At 41.0% G+C, this 17,648-nt stretch overlaps 2 protein-coding genes and 1 non-coding gene across 3 annotated transcripts; 2 read left to right on the top strand and 1 right to left on the bottom strand.

Moving 5' to 3' along the window:
- Positions 1 to 2,381: 2,381 nt before the first annotated feature.
- LOC140365782 (coiled-coil domain-containing protein 174-like) lies at positions 2,382 to 11,629 on the top strand. Its single transcript, XM_072452336.1, has 11 exons — positions 2,382 to 2,417; positions 2,754 to 2,798; positions 3,022 to 3,135; positions 3,223 to 3,323; positions 5,436 to 5,494; positions 5,569 to 5,749; positions 6,802 to 6,894; positions 7,031 to 7,170; positions 7,830 to 7,924; positions 8,923 to 9,118; positions 11,556 to 11,629. Exons 1-11 carry the CDS (start codon positions 2,382 to 2,384, stop codon positions 11,627 to 11,629), a joined length of 1,134 nt encoding a protein of 377 aa, XP_072308437.1.
- On the bottom strand, positions 6,018 to 6,208 carry LOC140366484 (U2 spliceosomal RNA). The gene has a single exon (XR_011928032.1). It is a non-coding gene; the product is annotated as a U2 spliceosomal RNA (small nuclear RNA).
- LOC140366059 (tubulin beta-4B chain-like) lies at positions 11,603 to 17,476 on the top strand. The gene is made up of 7 exons (XM_072452720.1): positions 11,603 to 11,710; positions 11,907 to 12,015; positions 15,304 to 15,414; positions 15,500 to 15,744; positions 15,823 to 16,145; positions 16,467 to 16,811; positions 16,919 to 17,476. The coding sequence occupies exons 1-7, from the start codon at positions 11,654 to 11,656 to the stop codon at positions 17,064 to 17,066; spliced, it is 1,338 nt and encodes a 445-aa protein (XP_072308821.1). The 5' UTR covers positions 11,603 to 11,653; the 3' UTR covers positions 17,067 to 17,476.
- Positions 17,477 to 17,648: the final 172 nt, after the last annotated feature.

Below are 17,648 nucleotides of genomic sequence, written 5' to 3'. Positions count from 1 at the left end.
ATTGGCGGCCTTTGGGGTTCATCTCTCTCCATATATTGATCAGTCCTATATTTTGTATTATTTTGCAAAATATATTGTTTATAGATCTACCAGTGCTTTGTGAGATTGAGACATCCAATGTTGGCTGAATATGTAGGTTAAAATCGCCACCACAGATGAGGGTTCCCTCGGAGTGGTTTGTAATCAGATCCATGATATTATTATAGAAAGTGATGTCGCTTCCTGGGGGGGCGGGGCATACACGTTTATCAATGTAAACACATTTCCATGAATGGTTCCTTTAACCATTACAAATCTGCCGTCTTTATCTTTGTGCTCAAAAGTCTGTTCAAACGCTATTCTTGTTGAAATCAGTATAGCCACTCCCCTCTTATGTTTTCCCCTATACGAGGAGTAATAACCGGTTCTAGTTAGTTTTTGATGTTCTAGATCATTTAAATTCAATTCAATTTATTTTTGTAACGCCCAAAATCACAACAATGGTTGCCTCTGAGGGCGACAGTGAAAAACGATTAAGCAATGTTCGTGGGGGCAAGGGACGATAAATGGGGTCTCTTGTAGGAATACAATATCTATATTTTCTTTTTTCATCTTTGTAAGTATCCTTGACCGCTTAATGGTGCTCAGTATGCCATTAACGTTAAATTATCCTAATTATTTTTTTTTCCGATGCCGTTTTATTAACAATTTCAAAATTGTTAGTTAGTTTCTCTGCTTTTGTTACTATAGTCCATGGTTGAGCCCAACACAAAAACATAAAGATTACATAAAGATTACATAAATATAACATAATAAAACTAATAAACTGTAGAAGAAAATAAAAAGAGCTCTTGCCCAAAATCTACAAGGAGCTCATAGACTGTTCCATAATGGATGAGGGGGTGGAGGGAAAACCATTTTTTAAACAAAAAAAAAAGCAAGGCCCTCCGACACGGTTACTGTATATTTTTTTCACCTGGGTATTTACAAAACAAAAATGGGAACACATTGGTTTGTATTGAGGAGTATTCACATTAGGGTCCATTAGGGTCCAAAAGGTCCAAAAAAGGAAAGGGAGATAAAGGGAAAACATGTCACTGTTCAGGAGTCTGTCTTGTTATCTAGGAAGGCTGATGCCTCCTCCGGTGAAGGAAACTTAATAACTGCTCCCTCTACGTTGATCCTCAGTGTTGCGGGGTAAAGCAGAGCGAAATCCATCTTCTTTTCTCTCAGACGAGATTTCACTTGGTCGAAAGCTTTGCGTTTCTTTACCACTCTCGCTGAGTAATCATTGAAAAAGGATACTTGGGGTTTGGGCGATCCGGGCTGGCGAGACGTCTGGATGCCGCCAGAACGCGTTGTTTGTCACTAAAGTTGCGAAACTTTAGTATAATTTGTCTCGGGCGCTGGTTCGGTTCCGGCTTTGGAGCCAGAGCGCAGTGTGCACGGTCAAGCTTTATTCTCCCAGCCTTTGTTGGAAGCTTTAGATGTTAAGGGATCCAGGTCTCCATAAACTTGACCACGTCCATCCCCTCCGTGTCCTCTGATAGACCTACAACCCGCTCGAAAACTGAGCCGGAGCTGGAGTGCAGGTGGGGAGGCAGAGTCCGGGGTCACGGGGTTCACCTGGCGCTTTGTGCCGGTCCTCTTGCGCGATCCACCGGGCATGTTTAGAATTTGTCTTTCAAAAATTCACTGTTGTGTTCTCCTACACCTAAATTAATTACCTCCCTAGGTAAATGGGTGATTTAAACGGATATTTTACTAAGATTTAGCCGTAGCCTGACGGAGCAGTCTGACATCTTAAAATATTATTACGGCAACGCCGTCCGCCCAACCAAATGTCGGCCATATTGGATCAAAATTTGCTAAGCATGACTTGGGAGTTTTTCCAAATGTCGTACTTTTACAAACTCCTCCCAGGGCGTTGGCCTGAAAAAGCTGGTATTTGGTGAAAATGGTAATGGGGAATGGAACATCAAAAGTTATCCAAATTATAATATCTTTCACAGTGTCTGTGCGGCGAAGCCAGAAACTGTTGCTAGAATTTCAGAAATTTCCCAAATTTTAAATTTGCTGCCGTTGGTGCATACAAAGTCTGAATTGCGTCAAATTTGAATCAGATGTTAAACCCTTTGCCTTAAACCTACTTGAAGTGAAACATTCATTTGGCGCAATAGCACCCACTACAGAGTGAAATAAAATTTTATAAAATACATGCTCACTTAACCCTCCTGATTAATAATAATATAATTTTATTATAATTTAGAAGTCCATCAAACATTTTCTATAGTTCATTAGAATGTCCCATATTTCAGATTGAATGCACCAGATGCGGTCGGTGGTACCACACTGAATGTGTGTGTTCCCACCTACAGAAGGGGACTATTTTTGTGCCTAAAATGGGCAAATCGTCTGTTCTGCAACAGCCACTCCAAGTCAGAACCACAATGGCCAACAGTGGATATGTTTACATGCTGCATATTTGTACTAAATGGATTGATGCTCTAATTGTATGTTATGGGAAATGATTCACTCTTGATTGTAAAATAAAGACTTATATTTGAGCCAGTGTTGGAAGTTACTTTGAAAGTGATTTACACATTGCTAATTCATTTAAATAATGTTATAACTTACAACTTGAAGTATACATTACTTGGATTTAGCTCATTGGTTAGATCCATGGATCTCTAATATTATCCAACCGGTGAGAAAAAAACAATATACTAGATCTATGCATGGGATCTATGAGATAAACTCGGAAACCCCAAAAGAGCGAGACGAAGCGAAGAAGAATATTCTCTGTAACAGCCTCTTCAGTAAGTCCCATTAAGTCGCTTTACGTGTGGCAAAAAGTTCGGTAAACATAACTCCCTGACACGATTGTAAAACGCGTTAATGTCAGAGTACTATCGTGATGCTAAAATGCTAACGCCGCTAACGTAAACATGGCAACAGTGCTGTGGACTCTTTTCCGTCAAGTTTACGTTTTTATTGTTAATATCTGTGGTGGGTTAATAACAAAAACATCTTATTCTTCAGCTGGTGGATCTGAAAGCCGAATTATACAGAAAACAGGAGCAGTTTAAGCAGGATAAACTCGCTCAGCTCAGTGGTGGAGCTGGAAGCAAAGTCAGAGAGAAAGTTAGTACGAAGGTAAGAGTGTGTTGTTGGTACTTTGACGTGCAATAAGACTAAACTAAACTTGCTGGACGCGTTGTCTTTGCTACTGTGGTCTTTCAGAAGCCTTCTGTGTGGAGTAAACAGAATGAAGGCGTTTCTGCCAGAGCTCAGAAAGATGCAGAGCTGTTGGCAGAGGAGCAGGACAACGTCAACGCTGCGAGGTGAGTGGCAGAACAAAGTCATCATTAGTTATTAGAAGTATAAAGTCATCATTAGTTATTAGAAGTATAAAGTCATCATTAGTTATTAGAAGTATAAAGTCATCATTAGTTATTAGAAGTATAAAGTCATCATTAGTTATTAGAAGTATAAAGTCATCATTAGTTATTAGAAGTATAAAGTCATCATTAGTTATTAGAAGTATAAAGTCATCATTAGTTATTAGAAGTATAAAGTCATCATTAGTTATTAGAAGTATAAAGTCATCATTAGTTATTAGAAGTATAAAGTCATCATTAGTTATTAGAAGTATAAAGTCATCATTAGTTATTAGAAGTATAAAGTCATCATTAGTTATTAGAAGTATAAAGTCATCATTAGTTATTAGAAGTATAAAGTCATCATTAGTTATTAGAAGTATAAAGTCATCATTAGTTATTAGAGGTAGTGCTGGATTGCATCGACACTTTAAAAGGAGGCAAAAGTGAAGCATAGCATAATGTGATTTTAATATTACACAATCGAGGTGGTTTTGTCAAAAGAAAAACACATTAGTGATTCCACAGCCTGGTTTTAAGACTGTTGGATTTTACTGCATTTGTTTATGATTATGAAATGGAAAGTCCTGATTTGTAGGTTTTACGGCACTAATACTGACGGAAAATGTGCTTACTATAGCCTTTCATTGTTCATATTTTGCAATAAAAATGCAAACTATCTCACATTTCTTTTGTTACACATTATATTAGTATTTAGTGCTGTCGGTTTATCATTTGGATATTCTGATGGCGTAATATTTACGGGTCGAAAATGTGTTTCTCAATAATGATATTCTGAGGATGTTTTAACAAAGCATCAGGAAAATGTGAACGTCTTGGTTGAGGTTCAAGTCTCGTACAAAATGTGACTCAAACAATCACAAAATGCTGAAATATTCCCTTGTTTGTAAGACGACACTAGATGTTTCTGTCTCTTTTTGAGGTAATTTTTAATAGTTTTAACTATAGACGATAAACTCGATATTCTAATTTTGCAAATCTACAAAAAACAATTGTGATACATTTTTTGATAAAACCCCCACTTATACTGATAAGTAACGTTGCATTTCTGACTGTTGTTTGTTTGGGAAATACAGCAGGAGGCATCATTTGATTGTAAATACTTGTTATTACACATATTTTTCAAAGGTTTATTATTGTCTTCAAGTTTTAACTTGAAGCTTTATCGGTTTCCCTACACATTTTACTAAAACTACAGTGGCAGAGGAAGCCTTTGTTACATGAGTGACTGTAGTGTAAATGTCAGTTAATGCCTTTAGTTAACTAGTGCTTTTCTTACCAGAGATGATCATTCTTAATACATTCTTGAATTGCTTTTTATACCAATTTCTTGTGACTGGCCTTTGATTGTACATGAGACCCTCTGCAGTTTGAGCATTTGTTTAGTTTAAAGATAAATATGAATGGTTTTGTCCTACTACTTTATCCATGGTCTCATTTTGACTTGGTTTAGATTCATATTAGATGTGGTTTAGTCCTAATTTAGGCCTGTTAAAACCATGAAAAAACTATATTGGTCAATCTCTGGTACTCAGAAAGCCAAATATCATCTTAGATGGTGGAACAGTGTATTTTGAAAACCTTGAAAAGACCATTTAAATTTAGTGTTTGAATCATGTCATATACAGCAGGGGACAAAGTGGAGGTCAGCCAATATGAATCTGATGTTTGTGAACATCATATATTTGTGAACATCATATATATATATATATATATATAAATATAAGGGAGTGTAGTGTCTACAGGCGCGCAGCCAAAACTGCTGGGCTATTTCGTGCCGCGGCTCCTGAAACTGCTGGGCTATTTGACCGTGCCGGGTTAGGGGTCAGGGTTAGGGTCAGGGTTACGGTTAGGGTCAGGGTTAGGGTCAGGGTTACCCATTAGGCTAAATGGCCGTGCCGCGGCTCCTGAAACTGCTGGGCTATTTCGCCGCGGTTCTGTACCCATGGCCTGTATATAATCTCCTTTATGTGAGAATGAGTGACCACCTTAGTCTTTTGCTATTTCACTGTCGGTGGTAGAAAATTGATGGATGGATTTGTGTCTTCTCTCCAGGCGCAAATTGGAAGAAAAGGCTAAACTTTACGAGCAAATGTCAAAAGGAGATTTACCAGGTGAGTCAAGAAAACGCACATGCTGAAAATTGTTTTATACTAATCAACAAATCAACATGTGTTTTATGTGTCAGATGAAGAGACGGAGGGGCTGTTTCTGGTCGACTTCACTCAGAAGATCATCGACAAAAAGAAGGAAACTCTGTCACAGCAGGAGGCGGAGAGAGAAAGAGAGCGGGAGAGGAGAGAGGAAGAGGAGGAGAAGAGAGTGAGCACGTCACCGATCCCTGCTCCTGAAAACCCAGACGAAGAATGGTGAGGTTATGCTTTTAAATAAATTTATCACTGACCATTAGCGCTGCACAATTCAGCAAAAAACTCCATTGCGCTTAGACTTATGATTTATAAAAAAACTACATATATATTCTGTTCCAAGTGAGCGTTGTAAACTAGTCATGTTTTTGGTAGTAAATTAAAAAGAGTATTTATGAAAATAATATAAATAATTTTACTCCTTCGACGGCTTTTGGTTTAAGAATAAAGGCAAAGAACTCTTCCATTCAGTGTTTCTTTAGACATGTAGAGGGGGTGCACCGTTCCTGGAGGTACTGCAATACCAGGTCGATGCGTGGAGTGGACGGAGCAAGCCCCTATTCCATCTCCCAGTTCCAAAAATCAATTTAATATATGGTCCCCGGGTAGGGGACGTATCAGATATTAAACTGATAAGAACAGATACTACACTTGATCTTAGCCAAAAGGCCGAGAAGCGATAACTTGACAAATGTCAGAGTGTCGGACCAGGATCTACGTCACGCGTGTCTCACTCACGGTGTGAAACACAAACATGTTCAAGTTTGGCTTTTACGAGTCGCGGTGACTCGACGCGAAGAAGTGAACTTAACACGTCGGACACGTCCATGTGAAACACAATAATTCGCTTAAAAAGGCGCTATTTATTATAGTTTAAGTAAAAAGGCGTGGTGTCGTCGCCGCATTCGTTGGTCACGTGGTGTGTGCTATTGTCCAATAACATTAAAAAGCATTAACGAGGCTGTTAAATCCGAATTGTTTGACTAAACGGGCAGATTATTGTGGATTCGTCAAATACCACATATGTAAAGCTGTTAGTGTCGTTTCTAGAGCGCAACGTCGTCTATTAAATCATTTGGGGCGATGCGTTTGGCAAACGTGCTTCACGTGGTGGTCAAGAACTGGTGTTAGGCGCCCCCTAGTGATCGTAAGGTGTTACTACTCTGCCTTGCAGTTCCTTGTTTTACAACAGGATACAATCTGTTCAAAGTCGTTTTCAATAAAATATCAGAATTAGACAAACTAATCACTGAATGTTTTATTTGTGTTTGAAGGGTGGACTATGTTGATTCTTTGGGACGATCTCGAAGGTGCATGAAAAAAGACCTGCCTAGTTTCCAGAGAATGGACTTGGATTTGAATACAGGGTATTTCATTAAAATGACTAAAGAATCCCCATAACAAATATGTTGGAGTAACAAGTTGTATAATACTTTTAGTTTCTTGTAGAAACTACTGGGATGTTGTGTACAGTTTTGAAGCTTTTGAACTGTGTTGTACCAGAAAAGTGCCCGATGATCAGAAGACACTGCTTTCTGAGGACATGCGTCGAGAGTTGCAGAGAAAAGAGTGGGAGAGAGAAGAAGAGGAGGCGATTAAGAGGCCGGTGGGGCCAGTCCACTACGAGGACATCCGAGCACAAGGTCTGACTTCATTCACGCTAAATGTGTAGACTGAGATGAGTCATTATTGATACATGATCCTTTGATACCGATACTTCCATCCCCACAATGAACTCCATTTCCCACACGTCGCTGAAATAAACAAACCCCTGTGTTTGTCCTGAGACGCAGCAGAGGAGTGTGACCCAACTAAGATCTGTGTAGAACATACAAACAGAACCAGTCTGGACCCAAAGACACATGAACAGAGCAGAGATGTTGAATATATCAGTAAAAGGACTAGAGGAAAACCACAAAGATGAGATGCGAGAAAATGGTAAATGGTCACATTTATATAGCACTTTTCTACCGTCAAGGCACTCAAAGCGCTTTACATCAAGGAACCAGTCACCCATTCACACACACATTCACCCATTCACACACACATTCACACACCAGTGTTCGCAGACACTGGGGGCAAGTTGGGTTAAGCGCCTTGCCCAAGGACACAACGACAGTATTCACCTGAGGCAACCTGCGGGCCAATGGATCTGACCGCTTCACCAGAGCAAGATGCGAACTACCGTCCTTCGGGGGGAAAGAGAAAAAAAAAGAGAGCGAGAAAAGAGGGATATTTGTTATTTGTTTGTTTACATTCATTCATGTAAAACAGACGAACATTCTTCATGTGTTTTGTGCAGAGGCGAGAGACTTGGGTGTGGGATACTTCGCTTTTTCTCACGATCAAGAGGAGCGACGCAAACAGAGGGACACTTTGGACATGCTCCGAGACCAGGTGAGAGAGGGTGAGGTAGGGGAGGGAGCGGGATGAGAGGGGGAACAGATGGGTCAGAGCAGATGAGGAATTGTTGTTGTTGTTGCTGCTGTAGCTGTAACAGGTGGAGACAGAAACACGTTTGCGTAGCTCACTGAAACACAGGACACTCTGTACCACACTGTTTCAAGTGTCTCCCTCCATCACTGAGCAAACACGACCAGACTGACGTGTAACACTTTGAGTTCTTCTAATGAATCAGTCTGGAGAGGCTCTCGCTGACACCGGTCAACATGTAAAGTACTAAACTTCACACTGATTGATCGAAGCGTCACAACAGTGGAAGAAGCAGAAACATCAACAGTGTTTTAAAAAGTAGAAAGAAAAAATAGTGTTAAATGTATTTATGCGAGAGTCGGCCAAAATACTTCTGTCAGTGCCGCCATGTTTGTTTATGTGCGTTTGGGCAGCTCACAAACCACAAAGCTGTCCTGTGATTGGTCCAGTCCTGCAGCACTGGTGATTCCGGCCCAATCACAATTAAACACCAGTGAGAGCCCCACGAGAGGGATTCCAGAGAGTTTGTGAACTCAACAAAGTCATAAGAATTAATCTGAAGGTTATTGAATTCTGCTACTCTTTCAGACACCTGTTTGCCCCAAAAAGACACATTTTTTAAAAATGGGTTTGAAGGAGTTTTAGTTACTCTTCCATAGTCTGTGACAAAGGCTTTATATTGACAATATTAAATAATTTGAACATTTATGTTTCCCCACTTCAGATATGATTTAGTTTTTCAAATGTTTGTGTTTGACCTTTGAAAATAGTGGATTTAATTTTGATCTCTTGTCCTACCAATTTCAACATTCCTGTCCTTCAAATTATACACCAGATGTTCCATCCTGTTTCTCTTCCTCGAGTATTTTTCCCCAAGTGTCTTTTTTACACTTACTTGAGTAATATTATCAATGAACCAATCGTGAACACAAGACAAACACAAAATACGTTTGTGTTTTCAGACGACGGATCAGCGGCACAAACGTGAGCGTCTGAAGGAGAAGAGGCAGGCGATGCTCCGGGCTCGACTCGCCAAAGTCCGACAGAGGAAGAAGAAGAAGGCTAAACTCGACGGCACCGAAGATGATGAGGAAGAAGAAGAGACCAAGCTGGAGGAGGATGAAGGTAAGAGCAAACGGTTATATCAGAGAATATCATGTTTGCAGGATAAAACAGCACACTCACACAGTAGTAGTGATGTTTTTTAGACATAATGTATTAGTATTATTATTAGGCCCGAGCACCACAAGCTGGAGAGAAGGCCTATTAGTTCCGTAAGGCCGTGCGAAGCGCGGCTGCGAAAGTGAGCGGAAATCGAGCGTGAAGCGCTCGCCCACTTCCAAACACTCACTAACGAACTCCTCCACTCATGCACGCCCCGTGCATACTAATTAGTAGTAGGGAAATGGAACATTACCGTTGTAAACGGGCTAAGCCCGTGCAAAAGTGCGCACTAAACGATCGCTTCGCGGTTGTCATCCCCATAATACGTATACGAATACGTTCCCCATCTCTTGCATGTTCCGTGCATATAAGCATGTAATGCAAAAATGGAACATCATTACTGTTTAGAGGGCCAAAAACACAAAGTGGGCGAAGCCCACTCAAAATTAACCAAAGTACCCGTCAGTGACCAGGGACCGACACCATGAAGTAGGAAAGCGCGAGCGCTTAACTATACATTCCGAAAATGTATAGTTTATGATATTTGAAAAATGGGAAACATTGTTTTCGTATCAGAATATTATTCTTATTCTTTCTTTCTTCTTCTTCTCGGGCCCAACCCCCCCCATTTTTCACCCAGTGAACATTGACGAAAAGTCACAAAAATGTTCACACCTCTAAAAATCGTGCCTCTCTACATTCTGGCTATTTCCCTTTTCTAAAATAAAAAAGGCGCGTCAGCGCCCCCAAATGTACCAAAAATGCATTGAGAGATAGGAAATGACCCAAAAAAAATCTGATCGTAGAATCATGAAATTTGCCGCAAAGGTAGATGGTGACAAGAGAAGTAAAAAATATTATTACGGCAACGCCGTCCGCCCAACCAAATGTTGGCTATATTGGTTAAAAAATGGCTAAGCATGACTCGGTTTTTCCAAACGTTGTACTTTTACGAACTCCTCCCAGGGCGTTGGCCCTAAAAAGCTGAAATTTGGTGAAAATGGTACTGAGGAGTGGGACATCAAAAGTTATTCAAATTACATTGATACCTGTCACGGTCTCTGTGCGGCGAAGCCTCAAACTGTAGCTAGAATTTCAGAAATTTCCCAAATTTAAAATTTGCTGCCGTTTGCTCAGATTAAGTCCGAATTGCGTCAAATTAGAATCAGTTGTTAAACTATATGAATTTGGCACCACAGCGCCCCCTACAGATTTTATATGGAGGTTAAATGTTTAGTTTTGCGAAATTTTACAAAATTTGACACAAAATTAAATTTTGGCATCCTTATCAAAAAAGTCAATGAGACCCATGTCATAATTGTTACGGCTTTGCCGTAGCAATGACAGAAACCTTCCATGTTATTCCAATTGGGAAATCGCCAGAACATGCTTACACTTTATACTTTCACGAACTCCTCCTCGGGCGTTGGCCCTATTGACCTGAAATTTGGTGAGACTCATCTTCGGGGGTAAAAGTTATACACATTTTTATTCAAAGAGTCACGGTGTCTGTGCGGCAAAGCTGCACGTTTTGCAAAGAATTCAAAATAAAATTGCTTTTTGAATGGTAAAACAAAGGGGAGAAGATGTGACAGCGTCACAGATTCAGCTGTAGATGTAATAAAAGGCTAATTAGGGCACGTTAGCGCCACCGCCTCTTGCGGCGTGGCGGCGGCATGGCGAGGGCCAATCATTGCCGCTTGCGGCTATATTTATTATTGTAACAGTTATTATCCAATTCTAGAAAACAGTTGATTGCAAAGAGGTGAAATGTTCATAGGTTTTATTTAGCGCCTTTCTTTTAGGCTGTGTTCACATTTTGTCCTGGTTTGTGACTCTGTACTATCTTATATGTATAACATGGTTTTGACCTCAAGATGGGGTAGTGGAGAAAATGAAACACCTTTTGAGGAATGGATGTATTGAGATAATTGGCTAAAGCCTCAAATGGTTCATGGGGTTTGATTTGGCCATCACTAACTGTAAGCGTGACAGGTTAGCTTGTCTGATACCAGTGTACAGTGCATTACAGTAGTCGAGATGTGTAGAGTTCAAAGCACGGATCACCCGCTCCAGGTCGCTAAAAGATAAAACCGATTTGAGTCTAGATAGAATTAGTAGATACATTAATAATAATGAATAATATTAATAATAGATACAAAATTGAATGGGAGTCCCTGCTCAGACTGCTGCCCCCGCGACACGGCCCCGGATAAGCGGCAGAAAATGGATGAATGGATGGACATAATTGTTAAAGGTGTTGAGGCGCATTAAAACTATGTCAAATACAACATTTCGAATGGTTCACTTCATTGTCGGGTTGTCTGTGGCCCTCTGCTCTAAATGCGGCCCTCTGTGAAGAAAGTTTGCGCCCCCCTGGGCTAAGTCACGTGATCAGCGCATGAATCACGTGTGAAAGCTGAATCTTCAGTCTTGAAGCACACGCACTACGTCAAACCGCCCATTTCATTCCCGGCCATCGCTGCTTTCGAGTCTGTTCCTTGAGTAAATCTTTTGAACGTGGTCATCATGAGAGAAATTGTGCATCTACAGGCCGGCCAATGTGGAAACCAGATTGGAGCCAAGGTCAGACTAGTTTTTGTTTATTTCATAGCTGATGTGATATCTTGTGTAAATTTGGTTTGGGCGGGGTGCTAAGCTAACGTTAGCTTATGAACGTTAGCTTCCGCTTGAGCCGCCGCCCTGGTGTCTTAATGCTAATGTGCCGAGTTTGCTATTACTAGAATAATTATTTACAGTCGACACTTTTATTTGTTTACAGTTTTGGGAGGTGATAAGTGATGAACATGGCATCGATCCGACCGGGACGTACCACGGCGACAGCGACCTGCAGTTGGAGCGAATCAACGTTTACTACAACGAGGCCTCAGGTGAAATCCAAGCCAAAATTTTAGAATAAACGGATGCTACACTGGTGTTTTGGTTTTGATACCGATGCTACGTTTATGTAGGGATGGCCGGTTTGAAACAGGTGATTCGACACTGTCGAAACCCCGAAGAGCATGCGTGTTGAAACACTGCGCCATAACGCGCGTGTCACGTGACTTTGGCTAAATGAACCCCTGCTGCACAAGGGAGTGTCTCCAGAGCCGCGGCGCGCAGTCGAAACTGCTAGGCTATTTCGTGCCGCGGCTCCTGAAACTGCTGGGCTATTTGACCGCGCCGGGTTAGCGTTAGCCATGAGGCTATATGGCCGGACTGCTGGGCTATTCTCCGTCTCACAAGGGGGCATCCAATGGAGTTTGATTGACAGGGGTTTCAACAAATCACAAAACGGCACACCTCTCAACCTACCGCCCTCAAAGTTTAAAGCAATGGACAATTTTTCGCCGATTTGAGAACTCAGGCGGAAGTGCGCATGCGCACTCCACCCGTGCGGACGCACAAAAAGCAAAGTGCGTTTGTTTATTAGCGCGATGGATCGCATCACATCCCTTGTCTCCCGTAGATTTCCGTCTCTTCTGAGCCAGCTCGAACTGACTTTCTGTCTTAATTTTGTCCTGTACACTGAAGGAACTATATTATAATAGATCGATGCGCTTAGAAACAGGGAAAGTGCTGCTCTCCTGGGACGAGGCTGCAGGTGAGCAGTAGGTGCGTTTTATGATTGATACGTGGCAGGACTAATCGTCAGTCGACGCCATGAGGAAATAAGACTCAGATTTGGTGTCAAAAAATCGTCCATTACGCCTTTTTAAAAGGTGTTTAAATCATCTGTCACTCATGGGTTTTTGTGAGGCGACATATTGCAGCGATTTTCTAGACTTATTTACTTTGTATGTTGAGATTTAAGTGAGGTATATAGGTGACAGCATTTCCAACTTAGTTATGCTATAGACATACATTGACTCATAGTTAGCATAGTGAGACATCCAAAACCACTCACACATTTCCATCTATACATCTGTTAGGCAGGCTATGTATTAGGTGAGATGGTCAGCGAGATGAGACTCCACACAAGAGACACCGACAGTTAGTTGTTTGGGAGCCTTTCCATTTAGAGTCTCCTAACAAAGTTAGGTGTATTGTTTGTGATAGGCAGCTGGCCTAACAATACCTCATTTATGATGCACCATTTAGGATCCTACCATTTTAGGGATAGCAGAAAATGTTAATCCCTCTGTTCCAAGCACTGCTGGTGCCACTGTTGGCACGTGTAACCAAGGTATGCGTAGTAATATATTATTGAATATTATTAGGCTATCTAAATTATTTAGTGAAGCTGTAACTTAACCAAGCCCCTGCATTGTGCTGTCCAAATCATAAGTTTCAGTCATTGTAAAACTGCTACGTTTAGTATTTAGATAGTTTGCAACTTAAAGTTACACTTAAAGTTTTTAGCTTATTTTTCAAATGAAATACCTGTAGTTAGTTTTTTGTTCTGTTGTCAGTCTTTACACAAACCCCTTAAAATGTCTTAAAAGTCATTACATTTCATTGTAAATGTTCTATTAAACAGCATAATTATTTAAAAAAAATATTTTTTTGCCCGTAGGCTTTATTAGACGGTAGTGGACAGGGTGAAATAGGGAATGAGAGGGGTAGACGTACAGTAAATCATCAGCGTTGGGATTCAAACTCGCGACACTGCGGCCATAATTAGTTTGTAATGCTTTGTTAGTACTTGTGCACATTTAGACCTTTAAAATTGTGTCCATAAAATGCTTTATCTTTTAATTTAGGCAGACAAATCCTTGGATGAATGATGAATCCCTAGTAAAAAATGGTAGTGAAGGATTTGCTGCCTCTCTCTGCAGTGAAGGATGAAGGCTTCAGGTCTTTAGTCCATGACCCATGGATCCAAGTTATGTCCTCCCGTCACGAAAGGCACTAAAAAACATGGTCACCCAAATGTATGAAAAGGCTGAGTTTGTGAGCCTTACAGCAGATATGTGGTCTTCAATTAATATAGATGCTATCTTGGTGTGACCTGCCATTATATGACTCCTGAAGCAAAACTTTGGACAGTTTGGACACTCTCACAGCTCAACACATTCTTAATGGCAGACTGAGGAATTACTGAAAAAGTATAATGCACCCAACATGAAGTGTCACGCTCCTTCACCTCCGCTCTGTTCCATGTTTTTCATATGCATTGAATCTGATCGTCACGAAAGTTCTGGATCAAACCGCTGTCATCAATGACAAGAAATGTTGTGGGGTTGTTTCCTTCAAGCTGCAAAGCCCACGACAAATTTGACCCATCTTTAAAACGTATTCAAGAAATTGAAACGGGATGGAATAGCACATATGACATGCTTCAAAGGCTGTTCGAACAGCAGTAACCTGTGGGTTCAACACTGTCAAACTTGGGCAATGATATTTCTCCTCTGACCAGTTCAGAATATGACAATTCACAGTCTAGATGGAGCCTGAGGTCATAAAAACCAGATTTAACCATGGCATTTATCTGTTTGTCGAGTTTAAAATCTCTATCAATGATGATGCCGAGGTTGATAGCTGTAGACCTGATGTAGGGCTGGAGAGACTCCAAATTCTAAATTAAAAACAACTGCTTTGTTAGGCTTAAAAACAACAATCTCCATTTTTGACCCACTTGGATGAAGGAAAAACATTGCCTTGACATCATCCAAACATGTCAGGAGGGGTGCCAAGGAACTATTTTTTACTGGCAGATACACTTGGGAATCGTCCGCATAAAAGTGATATATCCCATGTTTTCTAAAAAAATTGACAAAGCTTACAGAGAAAAAAAGAATAGGTCCGAGGATAGAGCCCTGTGGGACTCCACAATGTAGAGCTGCCCGTGAAGAAAAGGAGACCTCAACTTTTACATTTAATGACCTGTCACCCAGGTAGGACCTGAACCACTCCAATGTCGTTTCCCTGACACCCACGCAGTGCACCAAGCGAGATGAGAGAATTGTGAGGTCCACTGTGTCGTCTAAAAGCAAAAGAACTGTTGCGCTCCCAGAATCAGCCATTACAAACGGATCATTAAAAACCTTTTTTAAGAGTACACTTTCTGTGCTATGAAATGACTTATAACATGATGGATAAATGTCCTTTATATTGTTTTGTTAAAAATATATAAAAAAAAAAAGAGACTAGGTAAATACTCTTAAGAACTGTGTACTTAATATTGATATAGATTTAATAATTATGATTGATGATGATGATACATATTTTTATCACAGGAGGAAAGTATGTCCCTCGTGCAGTTCTCGTTGATTTGGAGCCAGGAACAATGGACTCTGTGAGATCTGGCCCATTTGGTCAGATTTTCAGACCAGACAACTTTGTCTTTGGTAAGAATATGAATGTCCGTTTAACATTTAATTACATTACAAGTAGATGTCCAGTTTCTTATTTGTTTGTCATGTGCTAATATAGGCCAGAGTGGAGCCGGTAACAACTGGGCTAAAGGCCACTACACAGAGGGAGCTGAGCTTGTGGACTCTGTGCTGGATGTAGTGAGGAAAGAGGCAGAGAGCTGTGATTGCCTGCAGGGCTTTCAGCTCACACACTCTCTGGGAGGAGGTACTGGCTCTGGCATGGGTACCCTACTAATCAGCAAAATCCGAGAAGAATATCCAGACCGTATCATGACCACTTTTAGCGTGGTGCCATCACCTAAGGTACTCACAACTTAATTAAATGGATAGAAAAAGGCTGATTTCAATGTCTAACTTTCTTTTTCTCTTTTCAAACGGCAGGTGTCTGACACCGTGGTGGAGCCTTACAATGCTACACTCTCTGTCCACCAGCTGGTCGAGAACACGGATGAAACCTTCTGCATTGATAATGAGGCCCTGTATGATATCTGCTTTCGTACACTGAAGCTTACTACACCAACATACGGTGACCTAAACCATCTAGTCTCTGTCACCATGAGCGGTGTCACCACCTGTCTGCGCTTCCCTGGTCAGCTCAACGCTGATTTGAGGAAACTGGCTGTGAACATGGTGCCATTTCCCCGATTGCACTTCTTCATGCCAGGCTTTGCCCCACTGACCAGTCGGGGCAGTCAGCAGTACAGGTGAAACTTTTTAAAGTGTTGAACAGTATTTTCTAAATTAAGACATTTATATTATTGTTTCAAAAACTAATGTTATTCTAATCCAATCCCTCAAACACTTTATATGGTTCATTGAGGTTAAAGTATCACACAGTGCATGGACAAATTAACTTGAACATTTTAGGAAATCTCCCTCTCTCAATTCTTGCTTATTCAGCTCTTTTGACTCATAAACAACAAATCATGTTGTACTTATTTTAATTTGATATCTTTGACAAAACTTTGATGTTCTGCCCACCTCCATTGTGCATTTTAACGGTTTATTAAAATGGTTCCTTGCAGGGCTTTGACTGTTCCTGAGCTAACCCAGCAGATGTTCGATGCCAAGAACATGATGGCTGCTTGCGACCCTCGCCACGGCCGGTACCTCACGGTGGCGGCCATTTTCCGAGGCCGTATGTCCATGAAGGAGGTGGACGAACAGATGCTGAATGTGCAGAACAAGAACAGCAGCTACTTTGTTGAGTGGATCCCCAACAACGTCAAAACCGCAGTGTGCGACATTGCCCCTCGTGGCCTCAAGATGGCCGCTACCTTCATAGGAAACAGCACAGCCATTCAGGAGCTGTTCAAACGCATCTCCGAGCAGTTTACAGCTATGTTCCGTCGCAAAGCTTTCCTTCACTGGTGAGTCAGTGGAATGAATTATGTTACTGTTGTAGTAGTCCCAGACCTGTGCTGACATGCTACTGCAAAGTCATCGATGAATGAATATTATAATCTAATTTTTACAGGTACACTGGAGAGGGCATGGATGAAATGGAGTTCACCGAGGCAGAGAGCAACATGAACGACCTAGTGTCAGAGTACCAGCAGTACCAGGACGCCACTGCGGAGGAGGAGGGCGAGTTTGATGAGGAGGGTGAAGAAGAACTGGCCTGAATGCTGCTTGAATGTGTTCTCTATGTAAAAGTCAATGCTGTGTAGTTCATAGTTCACAGAGATGCCCAGCCTTCTCAAGACTGCTATTCTCTCTTTAGCTTGTATTTTTAAATATTTTTGTCTGTTCGAGATCGTTCTATGGCAATGTTTTAACTTCTTGTAGCATTTTGAGTCAAATAGTTAATTTCAGACCTCCAAAGAAGACTAAATCCTACACAACTCTACTCTTCTCGGACCCGGTTCTGTTTCTGATGTTTTGGTGTAGTTATAATATATATATATTATATAACACTCCAAACCGGGTTTGTTGCCAGTGGAAACGGGCAACAAATGTCATGTTCGTTGTACTTTTCATACTTGTTGCTTACTGGGATTCGTTTTGTCATTGAATAAAACTATCGTAAGTCTCAGCTCTTTGTTTGTCATTTGTAGAAACGGTCACAAGACATTACAAGACAGACACACAAAAAAGCTTTATATAAAATTCACATTCGTCTCCACGCTCCTGAATTTAATAAGCGCATTTGTCAGTGGCATCATCTTGTGTTTGAAAACTTGTGTTTCAACCACTCTGGAAAAACC

The sequence above is a fragment of the Eucyclogobius newberryi genome, unplaced genomic scaffold (assembly GCF_026437365.1).
Source record: "Eucyclogobius newberryi isolate DKJ021-1_F unplaced genomic scaffold, fEucNew1.0.hap1 SCAF_19, whole genome shotgun sequence".
Classification (NCBI taxonomy): Eukaryota; Metazoa; Chordata; class Actinopteri; order Gobiiformes; family Gobiidae; genus Eucyclogobius; species Eucyclogobius newberryi.
The sequence above is the reverse complement of the archived record's forward strand: the minus strand, read 5'-3'. Positions and strand labels throughout refer to the sequence as shown.

What these genes read in the sequence shown, in the direction of transcription:
- LOC140365782 (XM_072452336.1), top strand. Translation starts at nt 2,382, where the DNA reads ATGGGCAAATCGTCTGTTCTGCAACAGCCACTCCAA. An exon ending in TTCTGCAACAGCCACTCCAA is followed by an intron (nt 2,418 to 2,753) that starts GTCAGAACCACA and finishes AAACCCCAAAAG; the next exon opens with AGCGAGACGAAGCGAAGAAG. An exon ending in GACAACGTCAACGCTGCGAG is followed by an intron (nt 3,324 to 5,435) that starts GTGAGTGGCAGA and finishes TCTTCTCTCCAG; the next exon opens with GCGCAAATTGGAAGAAAAGG.
- LOC140366059 (XM_072452720.1), top strand. Translation starts at nt 11,654, where the DNA reads ATGAGAGAAATTGTGCATCTACAGGCCGGCCAATGTGGAAACCAGATT. An exon ending in GCGTGGTGCCATCACCTAAG is followed by an intron (nt 15,745 to 15,822) that starts GTACTCACAACT and finishes TTCAAACGGCAG; the next exon opens with GTGTCTGACACCGTGGTGGA. An exon ending in CGGGGCAGTCAGCAGTACAG is followed by an intron (nt 16,146 to 16,466) that starts GTGAAACTTTTT and finishes GGTTCCTTGCAG; the next exon opens with GGCTTTGACTGTTCCTGAGC.